The sequence below is a fragment of the Ascaphus truei genome, chromosome 7, assembly GCF_040206685.1.
Source record: "Ascaphus truei isolate aAscTru1 chromosome 7, aAscTru1.hap1, whole genome shotgun sequence".
Lineage (NCBI taxonomy): Eukaryota > Metazoa > Chordata > Amphibia > Anura > Ascaphidae > Ascaphus > Ascaphus truei.
Window position 1 is genome coordinate 9,212,451 of NC_134489.1, and position 18,990 is coordinate 9,231,440.

Below are 18,990 nucleotides of genomic sequence, written 5' to 3' on the forward strand. Positions count from 1 at the left end.
CACGCAACCAGGTCAGATGCCGTCATATTAAACCTGCAGTCCCTGGCAGTCACTCCATAGAAATAGCATGGTTAGACTAAGCTCTGAAGGCAAGCAAACACTTTATACATTGAGGGCTTTTTCAAAATAAGCCCTCTTCCCCCAAATATATATATTTTGGGGGAGAGGATTTATTTTGAATAAGCCCTCAATGTATAAATATATTCAGGGCTTGACAAATGCCCTGACTCCCAGTCGCCTGCGGGCCTTTTAGCCGTGGGGAGCAGCGCGGGGCTTATCACATAAGAACAGCTGTAGCTGGGAGGAGAGCAGGGCTGCCTGTCTGCCTCTTAACCACTGCAGCTTCTGGTCAGCAGGTGGCACTGCAGAGCACTCAATAGCTGCTCCTCTCTAGATCAGGGGAGCGCAACCTTTTCCTGCTGCGCCCCCCTGTCTTGGCTGCTCCAAACTCGCGCCCCCCCTCATACCTTGCCGGTGCGTCAAATGACACTCCGCGGTCACGTGATATCATTTGACCCGCAGCTCATTTGACACTTGTCACGTCACATGACCCTGCGGTGTCATTTGACGCCGCGTTGCCATGGAGTCGCGTCACAAGCGTCTGAATCACGGTAAGTTTTCTTGTTGCAGAGGCCTCACGCGATCCCCGGCATTTCATTTAAATGCCTGGGGGAACAGCGCGGGACCTCCGCAACGGCTCCCGGACCCCAGTTTGCGCACCGCTGCTCTAGATCTCCCTGGTGTGCGCTGCGCGCTGTGCGCTGTGCGCTGTGTTGGTAAGTGTGTGTCCCTTAAATATAATTGGTGAATTAAGTCCAAATCAATAGGACTCTGGCACTGCTGCATCCTTCTTGTTACATTTAGTAAAATCGTCAAGCTGGAAAATTAACACTTATCAAAACACAAATACATGTACAGTACTAGGGTGGGTGCCGACACTGCCAGAGATACCACACTTCCCATAAAATGTAGAGGTGTAAAGGCAGCAGCACCAAAATAAAGGAAACAAAACACAAATGTATAACTCGCATTAATAAGAAACACTTGGGGTGTTCCTTCCCTATCCCAACAACACCACTTATTGTGACACTTTTAAATCTATTCCATTGCTTTCTCTATTCCTAAATCCAAGCTCCGTTCTATTCATCCAGCGATCCCATCTATTATTCCAGTCACATTGTTCGTAGACACATAATGTGTTGTGCTATGTGATCAGTTGTTCACCTAACCAAAGGCCCATTATAATGTTGCTATTAATTTAATCATACAGGACACCTACAAGCTCATATTGAACCCCCAAAATAACCACAACATATATATATATATATATATATATATATATATATATATATATATATATATATATATATATAAATAAAAGCATATAAGTGTCACAGAGGACTGCTACTGAGCATGGCAATATATATTTAAAACCAGAGACAGAACATGAAACACAGACAGAGCTCAGTGCACATCCAGTGAAACTTATACACAGTACAGTGCCTAAATATATATGTATAGATATCTATTAAATAAAATGGTCTTTTAGTTTAACATTTTGGCCAAAGTGTTGTAAGCCCCTGAGCCACTACACGGCAGACCACATCTCAAGGGTCCCTAACACTAATATAAATTCTTAATAACCTGTGCATTACCAGGAACAATGATTTTGTGACATTTTTTATAATTTGTCAAGATGTGATAACACACACACACACACACACACACACACACACACACACACACACACACACACACACACACACACACACACACACACACACACACACACACACACACACACACACACACTATTATATTGTATATAGTGAATGGGTACATTCTCTCACACACACACACACACTTTGTTATATTGTATATAGTGAAAGGATGTAGCACTCAAAGGCCAAAGGAGCATTCCAAGTGAAATGCCCCTCCCCCACCCTATAGATGGGAAGCAGGGGGTCCCAGGAGCGTAACCTTGTTCATTTCTGCTCCTGGGACCCCCTGCTTCCCGTGGTACTTACTTCTGTAGGTGCTGCCGGTACCTCCTGGTGCTTAAATCTCCCGTGGCACGTGGGCCCATATAAAATAGGACCGCAGAATCTCTCCTTACAGGAGTTGGACAGAAAGCTCTGCTCGGCTGCTCGGCTGCTCGGCTGCTCGGCTGCTCGGCTGCTCGGCTGCTCGGTCTCTTCAAAGGTCTCATTTATTTTAGGAACAAGCGAGAAACACGTTTCAAGCTCAACACGGACCTTTCATCATGCTCCTTTGACCTGTGAGTGCCGGCTACATCCAAATAAAGTGTGTGTGTGTGTGTGTGTGTGTGTGTGTGTGTGTGTGTGTGTGTGTGTGTGTGTGTGTGTGTGTACAAAGTGGTGAGAAAACGTTTGTGAATCACTTAGGATTTTCACATATTTCAAACCTAAAATGTTATTAGATCTTAATCTAAGTCCTAATAATAGATAAAGATAACCGGATCAACCAAATGACACCAAAACATGATATTTTTTCAACATTTATTTATCCACAAAAGATTCAACATTAAATAATTCATGTGTTACAAAGTATGTGACCCTTTAGATTCAGTACCTGGTGGCGCCCCCTTTAGATTCAGTACCTGGTGGCGCCCCCTTTAGATTCAGTACCTGGCGGCGCCCCCTTTAGATTCAGTACCTGGTGGCGCCCCCTTTAGATTCAGTACCTGGCGGCGCCCCCTTTAGATTCAGTACCTGGTGGCGCCCCCTTTAGATTCAGTACCTGGTGGCGCCCCCTTTAGATTCAGTACCTGGTGGCGCCCCCTTTAGATTCAGTACCTGGTGGCGCCCCCTTTAGATTCAGTACCTGGTGGCGCCCCCTTTAGATTCAGTACCTGGTGGCGCCCCCTTTAGATTCAGTACCTGGTGGCGCCCCTTTGTTCAGCAATGACTTCAACTAAACATTTCCTGTCACTGCCGGTCAGTCTCTCATATCTGTGTTGATGAATTTTGGGCCATTCATTCTTTACAGAACGGCTTCAACTCAGACATTTGAGGGCTTCCTTGCATGGACAGCTCGCTTCAGTTCCTGCCACAACATTTCAATGGGTTTTAGGTCCAGACTTTGACAAGGCCAGTCTAACACGCGGAATCTCTTCTTCTGCAGCCATTATTTTATATATCTGCTTGTATGTTTAGGATCATTATCTTGCTGCATGACCCACTTTCGCTTCAGCTCACGGACGGATGGCCTGACTTTCTCCTTTGAATCTTCTGATACAATGAAGAATTCATGGTTGTGTCAATGATGGCAAGTCATCCAGGTCCTGAGGCAGCAAAGCAGCCCCAAACCATCACACTCCCACTACCATGTTTGACGGATGAGATGAGGTTCTTGTGTTCGAACATAGTGTTTGTTTTTAAACCAAACATATCGTTTCTTATTGTGGCCAAAAAGTTCTACTGTACCTTTGACTCGTCTGTCCAGAGAGCATTGTACCAGAAGTCTGGTGGATCATCTATGTGCTCTTTGGTGAACTTCAGATGGGCAACAATGTTCTTTTTCAGTGAGCAGTGGTTTCCTCCTGGCTATCCTGCCATGAACCCCATTCTTGTTCAGTCTTTTTCTGATAGTTGAGTTATAAACACTCACATTAGCCGAGGCGAGAGTGGCCTGCAGGTTCTTGGATGTTACTCTGAGGTTCTTTGTGACTTCCTGGATGATTTGCTGGTTTGTTCTTGGAGAGATTTTGGTCGGACGTCCGCTCCTGGGTAGAGTGACTGTGGTGTTGAACTTACTCCATTTGTACAGCAATGAAGAAAGAATAGTGATGCACAGCACAGTGAACACTCGAAGTCCTCCATGTAATATGGTATCGGAGCTGGTAAAGTTACATTTGTTGTGACGAAACGCGTCAGGGACGTACCTTGCGACATCGCGCCATCACGTTGCATGCACGCTTCACGGCCGGAGAGTGCATGATGTACTATTGAGGCCAGCTCTCATACCATATTACATGGAGGACTTCGAGTGATCGTTGATAGGATTAACGCTGTCGGGAGCCTTGTTCCCGTCGATGTTGGACTGCTTACCTGTCATGAGACGTTACCTGCCTCGGGGGTGATTATATATCACAAACTGCTTTATTTACACTTGTACATTGTGAGTGTTTTTAATCCCCCCACCATTCCCTGCCCATATTAAATGTTACAGTGTCACACTATGGGGCGTGCACTCTCTGTTTTTTTGTTCATATATATATATATATATATATATATATATTTATTTGTATTTGTATTTTGTGTCAATATATGTTTACATGTACACTAAGGTACCAAACATTGGTGAGAGACATTTGTCAACACTTTCCCTTCATATGTCACATGTATATTTAATACAATATATTTATTACCATTTAATATATATAATATGTAGAACTAAGTTCATATGCTAATTTATAAAAGGGAATGTAGACCGAGCTGTGACTTAACCCATAATATGGTATAAGTAGCGACATACAATGATAAACTCTGTCTCCATGTGTAGATTATCTGTTTGGCAGTGGCTTGGTGAAGCCGCAAATCCTTAGCAATGATTTTGTAACCCTTTCTAGATATTTATTTTGATCGTGGCATGACGTGTTTCCACACACCTGTTTGCTGAAGACCAAACTCACAAAGTTTCTGATCTTTATATAGGGTGGGGCCTCCCAAACTCACACCCGAAGATCTACTTTATTATTTAAACACCTGATTCTAATAATCCCCTTTCATTTAGCTGATTAAAACCAGGATCTCACTTACTTTTGCACATACAATGTCTAATTCATACATCGTTTTGTTTCATAAGACGGGGAATTGGTTAATATAAGCCGTTTTAGATATGTAAGAAAAGACTGGTTTTGATTCAAGAAGGTTATTATGAAAAAAACAATGGCATTTTCATAATTATCATTGAGTTTCACAAACTTTTCCGCGCGTGCGTGTGTGTATTTGTCTGTTTTTTTTTTATTATTGAAATCCCCAAATTTTTTACCTTATTACACCATGGTGCGTGCACTTCTAGAATATATGAAATATGAGATTATATATATATATATATATATATATATATATATATATATATATATATATATATACTTTATTGGCTATATGCTAACGGTGGAGGTTTTCTGTCTCCTTTTTCACTCACCATAACTTTAAAAAAAAAAAACAAATACATATATATATTTTTTGTATTTTTTTTTTTAATTTATGGTGAGTGAAAAAGGCGACAGAAAACCTCCACCGTTAGCATATAGCCAATAAAGAATATCACTTGTGAGCACATTCACATGTCTTAGACAGGTCTGCAAACCCACATATACACACACGTGTGTGTGTGTGTGTGTGTGTGTGTGTGTGTATATATATGTATATGTGTATATGTATATATATATATATATATATGTATATATATATAGCAACTGTAAATATTACTGTATGTTCATTTGCATGTCTTAGACAGGTCTGCAACCCTGTCTTTCCCCATTGTCACCCAGCATACAGCACTTCCACTGCAGCAAGGGACTCTGGGAAATGACATGCAAATGAGCACTCAGTGCCACCTTTTGTCTCAAGCTCGTATTACACAAGCCAATCCTCAAGCCAATGCATGCTGTTTTAAACACAGCTTTTAAACAGAGGCTGGGATGAGATGCAAAGCCATTAGACCTACTCACATACATGTTTCAACCTTGATGGGTATCATCAGTGTGAGGCTGGTCTTAATGGCAAGCAGGTTTGAGACTAGACTAGGTAATTACCACTGTCATTAAGGTTATGGTGGGTAAAAAAAGTGACAAAAACCCTCCACAGTAAAGCATAAAGCAACTGTAAATATTACTGTATGTTCATTTGCATGTCTTAGACAGGTCTGCAACCCTGTCTTTCCCCATTGTCACCCAGCATACAGCACTTCCACTGCAGCAAGGGACTCTGGGAAATGACATGCAAATGAGCACTCAGTGCCACCTTTTGTCTCAAGCTCGTATTACACAAGCCAATCCTCAAGCCAATGCATGCTGTTTTAAACACAGCTTTTAAACAGAGGCTGGGATGAGATGCAAAGCCATTAGACCTACTCGCATACATGTTTCAACCTTGATGGGTATCATCAGTGTGAGGCTGGTCTTAATGGCAAGCAGGTTTGAGACTAGACTAGGTAATTACCACTGTCATTAAGGTTATGGTGGGTAAAAAAAGTGACAAAAACCCTCCACAGTAAAGCATAAAGCAACTGTAAATATTACTGTATGTTCATTTGCATGTCTTAGACAGGTCTGCAACCCTGTCTTTCCCCATTGTCACCCAGCATACAGCACTTCCACTGCAGCAAGGGACTCTGGGAAATGACAATATATATATGTGTGTATATGTATATGTGTATATGTATATGTGGGTTGCAGACCTGTCTAAGACATGTGAATGTGCTCAAAAGTGATATTCTTTACACCATAACTTAAAAATATATATATATTTCATATATTCTAGAAGTGCACGCTCCATAGTGTAATAAGGTAAAAAATATGGGGATTTCAATAATAAAAAAAAACATCCGACAAATGTCCACTCACATGGTGCATGATAATAAGGTGCATAGAATATGGAACAGATCTGGTTATCGGGCACAGGTTCTATAGTCACAAGTAACACAAAATAATTCTATTAGTGGCATTGGGTTTACAGTAAAAGAATCTTTAAATCCCTGCGCCACCTTTTCTTGATTCTGAACTTGTTCCTGTCTCTCTTACTCGCCTAATATTGGAATGTAATACCTTTTATGAGGCGAGATACTCACCATATGACATTGCAATCCTTTGTATCAGATCTCCTACAACATCCTGCGTCTCTGTTTACAAGAACTCTTTGAATTCCGATTTATGCAGACGGATCCCAACTGGTCCAACTTCTTCTACGACCCAGAGAAGAGCAAAGTGAGTGCTGAACGCCCCACAACCTGGTAACGGGGAGCAGTGACAATCGGACATCAGCAGAGACCCGATAGTTAAAGTGGAGATCCCTTGCGGAATGTGGAACTTTCTTGGTGTAAATCTAAGGAAACACTTACCCCCAATGCGTTGCGGGCCCTGCTCTGCAAAGAAAGCATTACAAGCCACTTCTCTCTCTCTCACTCTAGGTCATGCTGTTGGACTTTGGTGCAAGCCGAGAATTTGGAGAGGATTTTACTGATGACTATATTGAGGTAGCTTAGGTGACGAGTTAAAGTCAATGCACATGATATACTTCGTAAATGTGACACAGCATAAGGAACACGCTCTCTCCCTCCTAATACACAGACATCCGGGACACGCACCGCTCACCCCCTCCTAATACACAGACATCCGGGACACGTACCGCTCACCCCCTCCTAATACACAGACATCCGGGACACGTACCGCTCACCCTCTCCTAATACACAGACATCCGGGACACGGACTGTTTCTCTTGCTTTGAAGTTGCGCGCTCTAACACTTCTCACCTCCACAGGTTGTTAAAGCTGCTGCAGATGGCGACCGAGTGAAAGTCCTTCAAAAATCGCAGGACCTCAAGTTTCTAACCGGGTTTGAAACAAAGGTGAGAAACACCACTGATTTATTTCATGTTGATATCACGTGGGATTGCAAGGCTGCAGCGACCATGCTAAATACTTTCCCATAATATCTAGAACTGTTAGAAATTCACAGTGGGACACGTCCTTATTTACATTTTCAAATCTACTTCTTTTGCATGACCGCTTTATTTCTGCAATTACAATGGGCCACTTGTACGTGTAAAGTAGGAAATACATGTTGCAGGAACAGTTCTTAGAAAATTATAGCTTTTTATTGGAATTTCTTACATAGTTACATAGTAGATGAGGTTGAAAAAAGACTTACGTCCATCAAGTTCAACCTATGCTAAATTTAGAAGACAGGCTTTATCCTATATCCGTAATAACAGTATATTGAGGGGAAGGCAAACAAAAAACCCCAGTGACATATCATCCAATGATATCTCATAAGGGGAAAATAAATTCCTTCCTGACTCCAAGAATTGGCAATCGGATTAATCCCTGGATCAACATCCTTCCCATGTATACTTATTTGGTATAATCCTGTATACCTTTCCCATCTAAAAAGATGTCCAACCTTTTTTTTGAACAAATCTATTGTATCTGCCATCTGCCATCAGTCTCCATGGGTAATGAATTCCACATTGTAACTGCCCTTACTGTAAAGAACCCTTTCCTTTGTTGCTGGTGAAATTTCCTTTCCTCCAACCTTAAGGGATGGCCCCGAGTCCTTTGTACTGCCCGAGGGATGAATAGTTCTTTTGAAAGCCCCTTGTATTGTCCCGACTATATTTGTATATAGGTATCATATCCCCTCTTAAACGCCTCTTTACTAATGTAAATAAATCTAATATAGCTAGCCTCTCCTCATTAGTTAGATTGTCCATCCCCTTTATTAGTTTGGTGGCTCTTCTCTGCACTCTCTCTAGTTCCATAATGTCTTTTCTAAGGAGTGTTGCCCAAAATTGTACTCTATATTCAAGGTGTGGTCTTACTAATCTACTATATATTTCTGAAAGCACTGTATGTCTGCGTCCCTAGCGGTAATCTCATTGGTCCCTTGGCCTCCCCGCCCCCGCACCTCTCATTGGCCTGAGGCAGAGTGACGGGCAAAAAAAAAAACACACACACACCCCTCCCCCCCCCTCACACACACACACCCCCCTCACACACACACACACACACACACACACACACACACACACACCCCCCCTCACACACACACACACACACCCTCACTCTCCCCCGTCAGTTGGACCGCAGCTCACCTTCCACACACACCCCCCCCCCTCCTCTCCCGGTGCCCCTCACTCTCTCCCCCCACCTCACCCAAATCCCCACGCTCCGCAACATCCCCAGCCGCACCCTCACCGTGCGCCGCGGCCCTCCTGCTCAGCAGCAAACTCCAGGCTCCTCCCCCCTCGCGGCGCGGCCCGGGCCTCCTGCTCTCCCCCTCACGTGCACCGCTACCGGAGAGGGGAAGCGCGGCGCGGGACTCCCCCTCACGCGCGCCGCTACCGGAGAGGGGAAGCGCGGCGCGGGACTCCCCCTCACGTGCGCCGCTACCGGAGAGGGGAAGCGCGGCGCGGGACTCCCCCTCACGTGCGCCGCTACCGGAGAGGGGAAGCGCGGCGCGGGACTCCCCCTCACGTGCGCCGCTACCGGAGAGGGGAAGCGCGGCGCGGGACTCCCCCTCACGTGCGCCGCTACCGGAGAGGGGAAGCGCGGCGCGGGACTCCCCCTCACGTGCGCCGGCTCCCGGACGGAGGGGAAGCGCGGCGCGGGTCTCCTGCCACTCTTGCCCCCCCCCCCCAGCTTCCTGAACTCACCTCCTGCCCCAGCCAGATGCCACGGGGTCAAGGTAAGTCACCCACCGTCTCCCACCCACGCACTGTCACCCAGTCACCCACCCAGTCACCCACACACCCACCCAGTCACTTTCACCCAGTCACTTTCACCCAGTCACCCACTCAGTCACCCACTCAGTCACCCACTCAGTCACCCACCCACTCAGTCACCCACCCACCCACTCAGTCACCCACCCAGTCACTTTCATCCAGTCACCCACCCACTCACTCACTTAGTCACCCAAAAACTCACTCAGTCAAGTCACCCACCCACCCAGTCACCCACCCAGTCACCCACCCACCCACACACCCACCCACCCAGTCACCCATCCACCCACCCAGTCACCCACCCACCCAGTCACCCACCCAGTCACCCACCCACCCAGTCACCCACCCACCCACCCAGTCACCCACCCACCAGTCAAGGTCACCCACCCACCCAGTCACCCACCCAGTCACCCACCCAGTCAGTCAAGGTCACCCACCCACCCACCCACCCAGTCACCCACCCACCCACTCAGTCACCCACCCACCCACTCAGTCACCCACCCACCCACTCAGTCAACTCACCCACCCACTCACCCACCCACTCAGTCACCCAGTCACTCAGTCACCCACCCAGTCACTCAGTCACCCACCCAGTCACTCAGTCACCCACCCAGTCAGTCAGTCACCCAGTCACCCACCCATTCAGTCATTCAGTCAGTCAGTCAGTCAGTCACCCACTCACCCACCCACTCACTCAGTCACCCACTCACCCACCCAGTCAGTCACCCACTCACCCACCCAGTCAGTCACCCAGTCAGTCACCCACTCACCCACCCAGTCAGTCACCCACTCACCCACCCAGTCAGTCACCCACTCACCCACCCAGTCAGTCACCCACTCACCCACCCAGTCAGTCACCCACTCACCCACCCAGTCAGTCACCCACTCACCCACCCAGTCAGTCACCCACTCACCCACCCAGTCAGTCTCCCACTCACCCACCCAGTCAGTCTCCCACCCAGTCAGTCTCCCACCCAGTCAGTCTCCCACCCAGTCTGTCTCCCACCCAGTCTGTCTCCCACCCAGTCTGTCTCCCACCCAGTCTGTCTCCCACCCAGTCTGTCTCCCACCCAGTCTGTCTCCCACCCAGTCTGTCTCCCACCCATTCAGTTTCCCACTCACCCACCCATTCAGTTTCCCACTCACCCACCCATTCAGTTTCCCACTCACCCACCCATTCAGTTTCCCACTCACCCACCCATTCAGTTTCCCACTCACCCACCCATTCAGTTTCCCACTCATCCACCCATTCAGTTTCCCACTCATCCACCCATTCAGTCTCCCACTCACCCACCCATTCAGTCTCCCACTCACCCACCCATTCAGTCTCACACTCACCCACCCATTCAGTCTCACACTCACCCACCCATTCAGTCTCACACTCACCCACCCATTCAGTCTCACACTCACCCACCCATTCAGTCTCACACTCACCCACCCATTCAGTCTCACACTCACCCACCCATTCAGTCTCACACTCACCCACCCATTCAGTCTCACACTCACCCACCCATTCAGTCTCACACTCACCCACCCATTCAGTCTCACACTCACCCTCCCAGTCTCACCCAAAACCACCCACCCAGTCACTGACCCCACCCACTCACCGACCCCACCTACCCACTCACTGACCCACCGACCCCAGTCACTGACCCACCCAGTCACCGACCCTGAAAAAGTCACCCAGTCACCGACCCACCCACCGACCCAAAGTCACCCACCCACCCAAAGTCACCCACCCACCCACCAACCCAGTCACCCACCCACCGACCCAAAGTCATCCACCCCCGACCCAACTCACCCACCCACCGACCCAACTCACCCACCCACCCAACCACCGACCCAAAGTCACCCACCCACCGACCCAAAGTCAAACCGACCCAAAGTCACCCACCCACCCACCGACCCAAAGTCACCCACCCACCAACCCAAAGTCACCCACCCACCGACCCAAAGTCACCCACCCACTGACCCAAAGTCACCCACCCACCGACCCAAAGTCACCCACCTACCGACCCAAAGTCAAACCGACCCAAAGTCACCCACCGACCCACCGACCCAAAGTCACCCACCCACCAACCCAAAGTCACCCACCCACCGACCCAAAGTCACCCACCCACCGACCCAAAGTCACCCACCCACTGACCCAAAGTCACCCACCCACCGACCCAAAGTCACCCACCTACCGACCCAAAGTCACCCACCTACCGACCCAAAGTCAAACCGACCCAAAGTAACCCACCCAGTCACCGACCCAAAGTCACCCACTCAGTCACCAACCCACCCACCCACTCAGTCAAGTGTCACCCACCCACCCACACAGTCACCCACACACTCAGTCAACTCACTCACCCACCTAGCTGTCAAGGGGGGGGGGAAGAATAACCCTGTCGTACGCCCCCCCTAAAATTACATCCCGGGCAACGCCGGGTCTCTCAGCTAGTGCTTTATAAAGGGGCATATTTATGTTTACTTCCCTTCTATCCATTGCCCGTTTAATGCAAGATAAGATCTTGTTTGCCTTTGCAGCTACTGCATGACTTTGGGCACTATTGCTAAGCCTGTGTTCTACAAGCACTCCTAAATCCTCCATCAAGGATTCCCCCAATTTATCCCCATTTAATTTGTAAGTTGTCTGTTTATTCTTATTTCCCACATGCATAACCTTACATTAATCTGTATTAAACCTCATCTGCCATTTACCTGCCCACGTTTCCAGTCTCTCCAAGTCCTTCTGAAGAGAAATTACATCCTGCTCTGATTCTATTACCTTGCACAATTTAGTATCATCAGCAAAGATGGAGACTTTGCTCTCGATCCCAACCTCAAGATCATTAATAAACTAGTTAAAAAGCAGGGGTCCTAATACCGATCCCCGAGGTACTCCACTCACGACTTTAGCCCAACCTGAAAAAGTTCCATTTATAACAACCCTCTGTTGTCTGTCCTTAAACCAGTTTTCAGTCCAGGTGCAAATATTTTTACTGAGTCCAATTTGCTTTATTTTGTACACCAACCTCTAGTGTGGCACTTGTAAGTGAGTACTGCCACAAATTGTGGATTCTAAGCCAAAACTTTAACTTCCACCCAGGACTTCTAATGGCTTTCAAGTATGTGTTTGCTATGGAGGATAACCGTATTACCATGAAATTATATTAGAACAATAACAAAATCTTACAACAATAAAATGTTGATGTTATTATTATTGCAAGTGCTGCTCTGTGATACACTGATTTAGAGGATCATAATTCTGCTCTGTGATTAGCTGCTGCACCCCATACAATTCTTAACACCGCATTCTGACTGGTTGCTCCAGTCTATGGGATTATAATACTGCATTCTGACTGGCTGCTCCAGTCTATGGGATTATAACACCGCATTCTGACTGGCTGCTCCAGTCTATGGGATTATAACACCGCATTCTGACTGGCTGCTCCAGTCTATGGGATTATAACACCGCATTCTGACTGGCTGCTCCAGTCTATGGGATTATAACACTGCATTCTGACTGGCTGTTCCAGTCTATGGGATTATAACACCGCATTCTGACTGGCTGCTCCAGTCTATGGGATTATAACACCGCATTCTGACTGGCTGTTCCAGTCTATGGGATTATAACACCGCATTCTGACTGGCTGTTCCAGTCTATGGGATTATAACACCGCATTCTGACTGGCTGCTCCAGTCTATGGGATTATAATACTGCATTCTGACTGGCTGCTCCAGTCTATGGGATTATAACACCGCATTCTGACTGGCTGCTCCAGTCTATAGGATTATAACTCCGCATTCTGACTGGCTGCTCCAGTCTATAGGATTATAACACCGCATTCTGATTGGCTGCTCCAGTATATAGGATTATAATACTGCATTCTGACTGGCTGCTCCAGTCTATAGGATTATAACACCGCGTTCTGACTGGCTGCTCCAGTCTATAGGATTATAACACCGCATTCTGACTGGCTGCTCCAGTCTATGGGATTATAATACTGCATTCTGACTGGCTGCTCCAGTCTATGGGATTATAACACCGCATTCTGACTGGCTGCTCCAGTCTATAGGATTATAACTCCGCATTCTGACTGGCTGCTCCAGTCTATAGGATTATAACACCGCATTCTGATTGGCTGCTCCAGTATATAGGATTATAATACTGCATTCTGACTGGCTGCTCCAGTCTATAGGATTATAACACCGCGTTCTGACTGGCTGTTCCAGTCTATAGGATTATAACACCGCATTCTGACTGGAGCAGCCAATCCATAGGATTATAATACAGCTTGATCAGTATTTCTTCATATTAGCCTTTGCAAATAAGATTCCACATTTTAAATATTCTTACACCTACTTTCTCGGTCATAATAGTTACATAGTAGACGTGCCAGGTTCTAGCAGCCTAATAAAGTAACTTGAAGACCTGGGTGCCATCTTAAAAATGTAGAAATGGAAAATAAGTGCGCTCACGGACGCATAGAGTATACCCGGAATAAACAAAAGTCAAACAGTCACTGCAGTGAGCTTCTGGAAACATAAGTTACTTTTTTCAGGGGATCGATGGTCCTAGCACGGACCTTTCACAAGATAAGCTGGAACTGTGACCGGGCTGCGGCCGAGATGTCGGTCCTCGGAATAAAGTGCCGCGGTCTTTTTTTCAGAAGCTCACTGGAGTGACTGGTTTAGTTTTCTTTGTTCCTGGTCTATGTAAAAATGTAGCCCGCTCTGTTTGTGTGTTGGATGGGAGGCTTCAGAGCGGAACGGGACTATTATGTGCGGCCGTTTCGGCCCCGAGGTAGGCGATTAGCGTTAGAATTAGGGGTGAAGGTTACCTAAGAGATACACAAGGTAAGGGTTTTTAGAGTAGCGGGGTAAGGTTATTAGTGTTAGGGGACATATTACCTGCGGGGGCCAAGTGTCCCAGCAGTGCAGCGGCTAAACGGCCGCGTCAAAATGTCCTAGACCGCTTCAAAACGCCCATTGCTGCTTTATTCTTACTATACCAATTTTCGACCACTTTGACCCCAAGATCTTTGAAGAGGCCCACGTGGACGCAGTGATGATCCTGGGCGAAGCATTCGCCTCCGTGGAGCCCTTTGATTTCGGCATGCAGAACACCACCCGCCGGATCCAAGACCTGGTGCCCGTCATGTTGAAGCACCGGCTTACGCCTCCTCCGGAGGAGACCTACTCCCTGCACCGAAAGATGGCTGGCTCCTTCTTGGTGTGTGCCAAGCTGCGCGCTGTCATCCAGTGCAAGGAGCTGTTCGAGCGGGTTTACCGCGAATACTGGGACCGTAGAGGGGGGGATGCGCGGGGGGCAGCGTCAAGCTAAACGCCAGTCTCGTGCACCTCTGAGTATCTAAACCTAGTGACGGATTTCAAGTGTCAGCCCCAAGGAGTACCAGAGTGATCTAGGGCAGGGGCGCTCAAGTCCGGGCGCAAGCTCCCAACAGGTCAGGTTTCACGGGTATCTCGACTTGAGCACAGGTGGCTCAGTCTTCGACTGAGTCACTGATTGAGCCACCTGTGCTGAAGATGGGATATCCTTAAAACCTGACCTGTTGGGGGGCTCCTGGGGACTGGAGTTCAGCGCCCCTGTTCTAGGTCACAGATAGAACCGATCAACTCAATATTTGCTTGTATGAGGGGCCCAGGAGATTAAAGAATGGGGCTTGGAGGGACACACTGGGAGATGTATAAAGTGATTAAAGCAGAGAGCAGAGAGAAGAGGTCGGAGAGAGAAAGCCCTTATTCTGGTATGTGAACACACACACACACACTCCAAATCTGTGGCATCTTGTTTTGGGCACTGAATACATAAAGGTTGGGAAAGGTTATCCCAGAAGGTAAAACAAATGATTTTGGGTGATCCCAGTTTAAAAAAAGATTGGGAACCTTGCTGATAGGTAAGGGGTTAAAACTGGGCGCTTTAAAAATATATATATATAAATAAAACAGTATTTAAAAAAAATTACGTTGGAAAGTGTAAACATTTTCCTTTTTAAATTCGTTTTAACAGCGACATAATAATAGTCCGTCAGCATTTCTCCGATCCAGTAATACTGAAGTTCGATGTATGAATGCCCACTCCATGTCTAAGGTCCGCTTAGGAAAAGAGCATCATGGTCAAGGAGAGATAATGGCAGTAAACACACGTCCCAAATGTAAGTGTCAGGTGGCCATATACTGCTCCCAAATGTAAGTGCCAGGTGGCCATATACTGCTCCCAAATGTAAGTGCCAGGTGGCCATATACTGCTCCTAAATGTAAGTGCCAGGTGGCCATATACTGCTCGTAAAGCATGGAACTGTCTGGCATCCCTAAACTAATGTAACCTTGCAAACAGCAGAGATTTGGCTGTTTGTTGGGGACATGAATTTCTTAATGGCCTTGTTTATTATCCATGTGTTGTTACCCTTATCCCACCCTGTCCTTCCCAAAGAGGCAATATGGATGGGGGGGGGGGGAGGGCTTTGCCTAGCAATTGCTGAATGTTCAGTGGCACCAAACCTCTTCCACGTCTCAGCTCACCATGTTTACAAAAGAACTTTAAAAACAAATATTTTAAATGCTTATATGTATCAGATTTGGGTAAAACAGGCATCAATCACCCAGATGGGACCCCTTACACATGACAGTAGTTCACTTCGGTCCTAAGAGGGATTGCCCCGTGACGTAGGAAGTACGTAAAGCCTTTTTGACAATTTTCCAGGGGAAGTCGTGAACACAATCAGAGAGGAAGAGGAGTACCCTCCCGTTCTTGTCCTGCAGTTGTTTTCAACCTATTTTTTTTGGTTCAAGAACCCAATAGCGCGTCTGAGATCAGATGCATTGTGAGGAACCCCAACCCTCTCTAATAGCGTGTCTGAGATCAGATGCATTGTAAGGAACCCCAACCTTCTCTAATAGCGCGTCTGAGATCGGATGCATTGTAAGGAACCCCCAACCCTCTCTAATAGCGCGTCTGAGATCGGATGCATTGTAAGGAACCCCAACCCTCTCTAATAGCGCGTCTGAGATCAGATGCATTGTAAGGAACCCCAACCCTCTCTAATAGCGCGTCTGAGATCAGATGCATTGTAAGGATCCCCAACCCTCTCTAATAGCGCGTCTGAGATCAGATGCATTGTAAGGATCCCCAACCCTCTCTAATAGCACGTCTGAGATCAGATGCATTGTAAGGACCCCCAACCCTCTCTAATGGTGTCACAGGGATATTCCCGATCATGTGACTGCTGAGTAACGATCATATAATCACGATTTTGGGAAACTTACCTAAGGTTAAATGACCCATATGTAAGGCCTCTTCCAGAGCGCACACCCTCTACCTTCTGTTCTTACATGCAGAATCCACAGTCATGCCCCTGTATGGCATAAAAAGATTTATTTAAAGGGTCAATAGCAAAAATAGGTTTGTGTGCTTGTTCTTTTAATAACGGAAATTGTAACACTGTGGTGTATGACAAACTGGGAAAGCATACCTGTGTAACGTGTGTATATGCCACTAAACTTTTTTTTGTCTATCAAAGAAAAATGCAATTTATGTTGGTGCATGTGGGACAGCACTGATGTTGTGATCATTACAGATGGGGGTGTTCTTTTATAAAATATCCTATAGAGATGTGCCTAGTCTGCCAGTGATGCGTACTTTTTTCTGTTTGTCTTGCATAAATCTGTATGAGTTACACTGCAATTATCATGCAACAACGCCAGCCCCAGTTAGCAGAAGACGGAGGATGAAGCCAGTGGCGGAACTAGTGCAAATATATTCTCGCTGCTCGCCGATGATTGGCGGCTACCGAGAGAAATCTCGCCCCAAAATTCTTAGCATGGCGCATCTTATGGACCACCAGTTTGATTAACAGCACAGTGGACCCATTAAAGTTGAGGGGGCCTTGGTGCTTTGCCCCTGGTGCACCATTAGTAGTCCTGCCCCTGCAGGAAGCAGAGGTAGGAAACATTTAGCTTTTTGTAACAAAAAACAAGCATTGATTCTTCGGTAAATCCAGCAGCAGGAGTGTCATTAAAAGCATTGCGGTATCATCCTGATCAATGGGGCTACATATTTACATTTCATTAAGTGTGTTGGTTACAGTTGGTCGCTTGTCCTCCTAGCAGTGAAATGGTTAAGTAGGAGTAAGGGGGGTTCCAGGCGATACACAGCACACCCTTCACTACTCTCCCTTTGATTTCGGATTACTGAGCATCTGGGATCTGGAATCCTTGCAAATCTCATTAAAACGAGCCTGTCTGCCAGTCACAGTATTGGCTCCGAGCCGCCTATGGCTGCATCTCCCCTGGAACGTAATGCACACAATGCAACGACGGTCAGACTGGAGCCAGTGTGGCAAGAAAGACTATTTCACTCTCGTCGCCCCCTGACATCCAGTTTTAGAAATGTTCCTTGGAATTGGATGTGTTTTTTTTTTTTTTTTTTTTAAAGGCTCTGCCAATTGTGAGTCATAATCTGTTCTATGAAATCGCATTAGACCTTCATGTCCCCGAAAAGTGTCTGTGCCCTGCACCTGCCTCCACGATAGACCATGTTCCCCTTCTGGCACCTTATGCTAGTTGTGACCAGCTAAGCCAAGGGAGCCTTCTCTGTCTTCACGAGGAGTGAAACACAGCAGTGTGTAAGTGGCTTTTGTCACTGCATCAATCTGCGGTGGAAAGGACTGATGTGACGAATCACTGGGTTTCCTCTCTGTCACTGTGTCACCTGCAATTGAAGGGACAGACTCCAAGAATCAGAACTCCTTTTCCCCTCTGTCTCTCCCTGTGGTAGAGACGGCACTGTTGCTGAAAGGACAGACAGGATGGATCATAGGTCCGGTCACGGACACCCCGCGTAACCAGCTGTATTTTCTGTGTCCCTAGTTTGCAATGATAGATGTTTTCTCAAAGCAGGTTTTAGAATGTTAACTAACGCTTTTTTTTTTTTTTTTTTTAATGTCCCGGAACTATAGTTACATAGCAGGTGAGGTTCAAAAAAGACATATTCCCCTCATGTTAAGCCTATGTTAAATTTAGAAACTATTTTTTCAGAATAATTTCCCCACAAGAGAGAACCTGCTGGATTTCACATGCCCTGGATGAAAGACCATTTTCATACAAAAAAAAAATTTTAGTAATTGATTAACCCCTTAAATGCTAGCCGCACCAGCTGTGAATGGGTTAAAAGCAGGTCTTCGCCTTGTTTTAAACCAACCCTTCCCAGGAGCATTGGACAAACCTTTTAACTGCTCAGACAAAGCCCAGCAGGGCAGTTCAAAAGTGCTTTTGCCTAGGGTCACGCACAAGGCCAGTGGCAGAGTGAGCACTTCCGACGCACAATGGTTTTACTGTAACGGATTCTCAGAAGCAAGCTTTATTAAAAGGCAAAAGGTCCAAAAAGCTATTTAACTAAAAGAAAGACGACGCAGAGAGGGAGGGGGACGTTGACTCACTGCAGAGAAAGTGGCCTTATCTTCTGCCCACGCTAAATTGCACTGAGCTGTTCGAAGGACAGAGCTATGTGGTTACAGGCATA

General features: G+C 46.7%; 1 protein-coding gene across 1 annotated transcript in view; it reads left to right on the plus strand.

The window, feature by feature from the left end:
- COQ8B (coenzyme Q8B) overlaps positions 1-17,093 on the plus strand; it is a 54,400-nt gene extending 37,307 nt beyond the window's left edge. Inside the window, exons 11-16 of the mRNA XM_075609958.1 lie at positions 2,096-2,278; positions 3,790-3,862; positions 6,845-6,952; positions 7,156-7,221; positions 7,506-7,592; positions 14,488-17,093. Coding sequence (XP_075466073.1) covers positions 2,096-2,278; positions 3,790-3,862; positions 6,845-6,952; positions 7,156-7,221; positions 7,506-7,592; positions 14,488-14,793 — 823 coding nt within the window. The 3' untranslated portion in view covers positions 14,794-17,093. The remainder of the gene's footprint in view (positions 1-2,095; positions 2,279-3,789; positions 3,863-6,844; positions 6,953-7,155; positions 7,222-7,505; positions 7,593-14,487) is intronic.
- Positions 17,094-18,990: the final 1,897 nt, after the last annotated feature.